The 7,627-nt window shown below is 47.7% G+C and overlaps 3 protein-coding genes across 3 annotated transcripts; 1 reads left to right on the forward strand and 2 right to left on the reverse strand.

Annotated features, from left to right (window-relative positions):
* Window positions 1–251: 251 nt before the first annotated feature.
* CCR75_003310 (uncharacterized protein) lies at window positions 252–1,779 on the forward strand (the record flags this gene model as incomplete). Its single annotated transcript, XM_067961407.1, is given in 3 exon segments — window positions 252–1,071; window positions 1,555–1,668; window positions 1,688–1,779. The coding sequence occupies 3 exon segments, from the start codon at window positions 252–254 to the stop codon at window positions 1,777–1,779; spliced, it is 1,026 nt and encodes a 341-aa protein (XP_067823238.1).
* On the reverse strand, window positions 1,382–2,390 carry CCR75_003311 (uncharacterized protein; the record flags this gene model as incomplete). Its single annotated transcript, XM_067961408.1, has 2 exons — window positions 1,382–1,963; window positions 2,025–2,390. The coding sequence occupies 2 exons, from the start codon at window positions 2,388–2,390 to the stop codon at window positions 1,793–1,795; spliced, it is 537 nt and encodes a 178-aa protein (XP_067823269.1). The 3' UTR covers window positions 1,382–1,792.
* A 1,545-nt stretch (window positions 2,391–3,935) lies between these two features.
* Window positions 3,936–4,766, reverse strand: CCR75_003312 (uncharacterized protein; the record flags this gene model as incomplete). Its single annotated transcript, XM_067961409.1, has 2 exons — window positions 3,936–4,587; window positions 4,657–4,766. 2 exons carry the CDS (start codon window positions 4,764–4,766, stop codon window positions 3,936–3,938), a joined length of 762 nt encoding a protein of 253 aa, XP_067823236.1.
* Window positions 4,767–7,627: the final 2,861 nt, after the last annotated feature.

Genomic DNA, 7,627 nt, shown 5'->3' on the forward strand with positions numbered 1-7,627 from the left:
TGTTCACTGGTTCGTGCTCACAAGATAGATAATGGTGTGGTGCACATGAGGTTGAAGTGAAAACACTCTGTGCACCCGTTAGAGCTTTTTCTTTCGTCACCCTTCTCTGCTTAAGTGCCACAATCTAATGCGATGAAACAATACCGTTGGTAGCCATCATTTGCTTTAAAACGATTGCCCTCGTCCCAAAGAAGTTTTGCCATGTACTCTCCGATTTGGCACTTAACAATCTGCAAGTAAGCTACCGAGTCATGGCGCGAATGCCCACCAGTATGGCGAAAAACCCGAAACCCAAAGTTGAGGAGGCGAAAGAGGCGGCAGTTGAGGCTACGAACGAAATGCTATCGCAAGCAGAAGAAATGCGTCAAAAGAGCGACGTAAGTGAACGCGGTCGACGTACGCTGGAGCAGCTTCAGGAAGAGGCGAAGAACCTGGGCAATTATGCGCGTGGGAAGGTGGAGCACGTGAACGATGCCATGCACGAGGCAGCGGCTTCGGCTCGTGAATCGACTGAAAGAACAAAAGCAGCTGCCCCATCGGCGGAAGATATCAGCGATACTGTGATGGATTCTTTAAAGGTGGCAAGCGAGAAACTTAGTGGTGAGATTAGTGATCTGGGGGAACGTGTGCAAAGCGTCAAGGCGCGTGTAGCCCAGTCGATGCAAAATGCTGGCGGAAAAGCAAAAGATACGTGGCAGCAGAGTGCGGAGGCTGCAAAGACAGCTGGCGGGAAGGCGAAAGATACTTGGTACCAGAGCACAGAGGCTGTGAGTACGACCGGCAAAAACGAATACTGTTTGCCGTTGCCGATTGACCGCATTTGCGCTCGACACGTTGCAGTGGTTGGCATTCCGTTGCTGGCGCTGGTGTTGTTGATGGTGTTTCGTCGTCGTTATCCAAAAAAGTGGAAAGCAAGTGTGAACAAAATGAAAGACCCGTCCAAGATGCTGGCGCGCGACATGCCCTCGAGCGACAAGATCAAGTCGCAACTCGGTGGGGTTGCCGACACCGTGGGTGAAAAGTTGGAGTATGTGAAGCAGCGTGGCAGCACGAAAATGGATGAAGTGCGTAGTATGTATGGACAGCCGGACAATAAGAAGGACTTGTAGGGTTGATGGCGAAGCTTTCGCGGCTCACAGCTGCAAGGTCATACGTGCATGTACTGCTGACATGCATGTATTGCTGACGTGCATGTATTGCTGACGTGCATGTATTGCTGATGCTTATTTTATAAGTTGACTAATGCAAAATTTTATTCAAAATATTATGTTGGTTTTGCGGTTTGTTGGAGATTACTTATGTAACGGACAAAAAGAAGGACTTGTAGGCTTAATGGCGAAGTTTTCGCGGCTCATAGCTGCAAGGTCATACGTGCATGTATTGCTGACGTGCATGTATTGCTGACGTGCATGTATTGCTGACGTGCATGTATTGCTGACGTGCATGTATTGCTGATGCTTATTTTATAATTTGACTAATGCAAAATTTTAGTCAAAATATTATGTTGGCTTTGCGGTTTGTTGGAGATTACTTATGTAACCTTTCGCCGTTTAGTAATTTCGGCGTCGGAGGCATTCTCTTGTTCCATAGATGGAATCTCCTCTAGTCCCTGGGATGCAGCAGCAGCTGCAGCTGCACTGTTGTTTTCCAACTTTTCTGCAATTTCAGGTGCGTGCTTTTTCATTAGCTGAATCAATATGGAGTCCACGCGAGCCGAGTTCTCGCGCTGCTTTTCCATTTTCTCGTACTTTTGCTTTAACTTTAGTTGGAGCTCTGTGACACAAACAATTTATTACTGTCGCCGGTTGTACACAATAGCAAATGTCGCCTTACGCTCGGAAGGGATAACAGGCTCCTTCTTGTCCGGGGTGCTGAAGTCCCAAGCGTAGCCCTCAGTAGGGCTAAAGCGCACACCGGCTGCCAGCCCGTGAAACGCTTTATTCACGCGATAGCTACATTTTTTCTGGCAATTTTCCATACAAAATTAGAGACTCTTGTCAGCGTAACCCTTCTATTACTCGTACAAGGCGGGATGTAAGCATCGCGTGAATATTAGGCGCCTGGTACACGGTGCCGTCTAGCACGTAGTAAACGGCTAATGGTTCCACTTGTGTGCGTCCATTGCGACGCTGCTTACGAATAATATAAAGCTGCTGAGGAAGTTGCTTGGCTGCGTTCGGTAGCAGCTCATACTCGACGCCACGTAGGTTCTTGAGCTGTTCAAGTCCTAAGCGCTGCATCTTTAATCGCTCGTTGTTACACGATCGATCGTAAAAAGGGGAAAGTGCAAAGTAGTGCAGAACCGTCTGAGCATTTAACGGAAATGACTGCAGCCAGACCGTGTCACGGAACGACGCATTATAGTCGTCCACATGTGCCACGACCTCCATACTCGCCGAATGTAACCCTTCGTGATTTTCTAAAACTTATGTTGCACATCATTTTCATTACGTAACTTGCGTTGTCACTTTTAAAATGGAGCCTGTGTGCGTGATCTATCGGACGACGCTAGATGTCCATATGCGCGCGCATATTATGATGCATCTAATTAAGCACTTGCTCTATATCCGTGGACAGATTCCTTGGTTCGTCCCCTTCATCGTTGTAGCGGTAGCACCTTGCACGTAATCAAAAGGCCCTGCTTTGCAGTCTGTATCACGAAGTGCTTCTTCTCGTTAAGCGTAATCAGCTGAACAAGCAGCCGAAACAAAAGAACATAAGGTGACATGGTAAAACAGCCACGGGAAACTACATTGTTATGATCATGTGATATGCTGCTCGTAGGCCAATGCGTGGTGGCATGAAAAAGGCGGTGAAGTGTATCACGGTGACCGAAATGTTTTTTAATGTGCAGTTGATCGCAGCCTTTTCACACAAAGTGAGAAGAGGTAGTGTATATTTTGCCCCTGTTGTGGAGTGTACCTTCACCTGACTGAGCTGTAGTGGCGTTGGTATTTGGAGCGTCGATGATGAGTCCGCGCGAAGCTGTAATTGTGGAATTTTTGGAGCAAAAGGCTGCGGTGGATGGATCGAAATCGAGTTCTGTTGGGTCATTTGAGGAATTGGAGACGCAGTCAGCATTGTTGCCGCCTTCGAGAGAGGAACTTGAGCGATTATGTGCGCAGAAGCTCATGCGTGAAGTGTTTACTCATATTATGAAGCATATGGATAGGTAAAGTGTCGCACTGTGTGTTTTTGTAATTTAAGATAGTCTGATTCGAATTGTCACGGTAGTACATTGCCCGTAACCCAATTGCATGTTGCCGTGCTTGCGGAACAGCAAAGTACATCCATTCCAGGTTTTATTCCAAAACAAAACTTCAAGCTTCGATTACCAAAAGATAAGCGGCACGTTCAGGCACACTATATCAAGATCTTTGTTAATACTGACAGGGCAACGAGAACTGAAAGTGAAGAATTTTACCAAATAAGCACCAGCTCAGAACAATCACAATGCTATCCAGAGGAGATGTGGCATGTGCTGAGTAAGCCCATTCCTGGTTTTTCTGAGGTAATTGATGTGATCGAAGCGTAAAGTACGTTAAAAGATTAGTAAAATAAAGCGAAGTGCCACCAATTTTTAGGGATATTGTGTCAATGCAATAATTTGTTACTTCGCCACGAATCTATATGTGAACAGCTTAAAGTGTCATTTTACTCTTTCGTAAAATCTTTTTTGTGCCGAATGTGAATTGAAAATTATCTCACGGCCCGCGCAGATTGGTCAAACTTACGCATCTGTATAGTGCAACACTAAATTTCTTAACTGTACGAGCCATTAACGGCAAGTGGGTCTCATGACCAAACACTTCAATTTATGGCGCTTGCATATTGTCGTCGCACTAATTTGCATTGACACACCCTGCATGATATTATTTTTTGAAAAATATTTTTCTTGAAGTGAATATTTGCCTTAGCGTCTGTCGATAAAGACTTTATTCTGAACAAGTAATTTTCTCTTTGTGGCGCGGAGTGATTTTTGTCGCTGGTTTAGTAGGCAGTGACGGCTTCTCCTTAAAGCTTGCAGCACTAATTTCCTTTCCTCCTGGATAGCGCAATATTAGGTACACTTGAATCGTTCCCATTGTCAGCGCAAACATGTTAGGGCAGATAACCAATGGGTCTTTCAACATGATGCCATAAGTGGACCAAATGGTGCCACCCACGACATTCATCGCCGACATGCCTAGCGGCAAACAAGACGCGTCCTTGCGGCGCAAAATGTGCTTAAGTTGCAGCAGGGGGGAGGCAGCGGTGGCAATCGATAGCATATTTGCTGGTATGCCAATAAGCATCTGCGTCATCTCTGGGGAACGTGTTGCCACCTGGTAGGCCAACACAACAATGCATAGCATTGCTGTCGTCAACATCTTTGAAGCTTGTGCACGATCGCGCGAGTATTTGTAGTAAACCAGCACGTAGTACGACCCCAACACTGCACCGAGCAGCGACGTGCCGCCTACCACGGGATTGCTCGTTGTCCATCCATACAATGTATAGATTATGCTCTGCACAAAGAAAAAGAACAGTGGCGCGAATGTGAACTGAAGTGTGCTACGCTCGCGGCGAATAGTGGCAATTGTGGGCCTGCCGTGACGGAAAAGTGTTTTGTCAGTGTGTCATTCAGTATAGAAGGATACGTTTATTAGTGCTAACCAAGGAGAAATGGCAAACACGACAGACGATCCTACGGCCACAACAGGAATTGATTTGGCCGCCAGGAAGTACGTCATGTAGGCCGCATTAGACAGTGACTCCATCGACATTGTTCCTTACGTGGCGCTTTCGATATTGGGAGTTTGCATTGATTCTGCTAAACTTTTATCGAAGTTTCATAAAACGAAAACCTTGTCTCATAATTTCACCTTTGCTAGGAATAGTCGTCCAATATATTGTTTTAAACTCGTGGACGGCTTTGGTAGATCATCTTCAAATAAAATTTGGATCTTTACAGTCTTTTTATTACGAAAAAATATACAGAATAGGACACTTTTTATCGGAATTTCGCAGAATAGGACACTTGTTTTCTATTCACAGGATAGGACACTTTTTAGTCTTTTTGATCTGAGCCTCGCGAGCGACGCAAGGAAGTCCCCTAAAGTTCCCCCTCGCAATCTCGGAAGATCATCCACGAGACATCTTCCCTCGAGATCACTCTTCCCATCGCTCCAGACCTCCTTCTTCCACAGGAAACCCAACCAAACTGTCATGCCACCTACCATCACCTCCCGACGTGCCAGCTTTGAAAGGACTATCCTTCGCTACCATGGATGAAGCAGTGATGGCCATTCGATCACAGGCAGTAAAAGATCAAGTCAGCAGCAAAGTCTCATACAGATACAAAACCAGAGCCTACTTCAAGTGTTCAGGCGACAATTGTCCTGCATTTGCCTGCATATCCTTCCACAAAAGGTATCTCGGCCTCGAGGACGACCTGTTCAGAGGCGCAAGCAAAGCGGTTTCTCAGCAGAAGCAATAAAACCTTGCAAGACATGTGGACAGATTGGGCACACTAGGAGAACTTGTCGGGAAGCTCATATGTATCGGATAAAGTTGCCCTAGTGTTACAGTCCCCGTTAAGTACACTTGGTGTTCTTAAGGGGATCGTCAATTACTTAAATATAGTAATTAGACCCACCACTCGGGTGTAATTCACATTTGTGACCAATCCATGTGTATGTGATGAACATAGCTGCATTCACATCAGGATGGATGACGCCTAGCGTCATCCTTAATAATGGCTAGCGTCATCGGTTACGCAAGGTATCTAGAAAGATACGCTCGCTTACATAATAGTGGTATCTATAAAGATGACATTTTTGATTGGTGAATTAGGTATTTATATCTAATACGATAAATATAAACCAGTCCGAAAACTACTTCCTACTCGGTAAGTGCGCACGAGGAGCCGGATTACCGCTCCCGTGACGACACTTACCAAAGTACTTAGTGTGCTGGGTGAGGTCGCTAAGGCGCTTCTCACAACTACCTCACTGCACGCAAGAGTAGACGGTCAAACCGCTTCCTCGCTGTGCTAGGGTGTGTGCTTAAGTAGAGCGTGGCCGCATTAAGACGTGCCCGCCTACACTTGGTAGCACTTGAAATCCTTCCCACGACCCGCATCTCTGCGTGTGTACGTGATGATGAGCCTCAATATTGATTGGGCTCATTTTCCCCACCTCTCCGAACATCATCGGGATGTGGCAGGGCATATGGCGTAGGGACTTGGTGAACAAGTCCTGGCCAGGCTTCTGGGCAGCTTTCCTGAGTAAGATCTTGCTCAGTTGGAGCAGTTTGAGGTATTCGTGCTTGAACAGCGGAGAGCCGTGTCCGAGGCACAGATGCATGCTGCGGCGGAGTCCGTCAATCAGACTCAGGATGAGCTGAGACATGAGCAGGCTCGGAGCGAGGCTTTCAACAGAACTGTTGAGATGCTCTCTGCCCGGTCGCATCAGCCGAGGCCCATTCAAATGGACCCGCCCAAGTTCGATGGAACTGCAGCGCACACGATTGTACACTAGCTGTTAGCCGTGGAGCCATGCGGTGTCGTGCAGCTCATCGAGGACGACAGCCGGATGATGTCGCACGCCATGTCGCACCTGCGCGGTAAGGCCTCAGCGTGGGCTTACTCGGCGCTTATGGCGGACCGGAAGGCGTTCCCTACATAAGCGATCTTTAAGACAAAGATTCGCGCCATGTACCAGCGCCGAACAACGAAGTGTTGCTTCAGGCGCGCTTCTTTGGAGCACGACAGGCGAAGCGATCTCTGCAAGAGTATGTGCAAGAGATGCGCTTGCTGTCGGCGTCCATTACCGTAGGTCCGATTCCGGAGCACATTAAGGTGCCCACGTTTATGAACGGACTACGGCATGGTCCATCGCGACAGGCTCTTTTAGAAAGGTGCCGTCGACGATGGAAGAGGCAATCCAAATTGCTTGGGTGAGGAGCAATCCTACAACAGTTCCTCGGCGACAGCATGGTATAAGACGTCGGCCGAGAGGTCAGATGTAACTCCCATGGACTTGGGCAATGCAGACGTTGTCTGCATTGCCCAAGTCCATGGGAGTGACATCTGCTAAAAATGCGGCATGCGCGGCCATATGATGGCTCGCTGCTATGCCAGGGTCTCTGCTGAGGCAAAGATGCCCAGCGAGAAGACTCCCTTTCCCAGAAGGCGATGGCAAGAACCAGCGTGCGAGACGCATGAGTTCTGCATCGACCAGTATGGGGGTCGGGAAATGCAGAGCGCAGTAGGGGCGGGATGCCCTACTGACGCGGACTCTGAAGCCACCTCTAAGTTCAAAGCTGTCGAACAAATGGGTATCATAGTCTCTGAGGTCTCTAAATTTCGGACCTCAACCCCCCTGCTGGTCTATAGCGCTCATGTAAGAGGCTATGACCAGGTGATGACTCTCCTAGTGGATTCGGGTGCATCACAAAATTTTGTGAAACTCGCGACTTTAAGAAAGAGACCAGCGATGTTTGAGTCGCTTTGCCAGGATGGCAAGCGAGAAGAGGCGACCGTTCGTTTAGCGAACGGCGCGCTCGTTAAGTCTGAGGGAGTTCAGGTAGAACTCGCCTTCAGCTTTAGTGACTTCTCTTGTAAAGAGAAGTTCACAGTGCTAGG

The sequence above is a fragment of the Bremia lactucae genome (genome assembly GCF_004359215.1).
Source record: "Bremia lactucae strain SF5 chromosome Unknown BlacSF5_NotPlaced_9_SHOA01000002.1_551695bp, whole genome shotgun sequence".
Lineage (NCBI taxonomy): Eukaryota > Oomycota > Peronosporomycetes > Peronosporales > Peronosporaceae > Bremia > Bremia lactucae.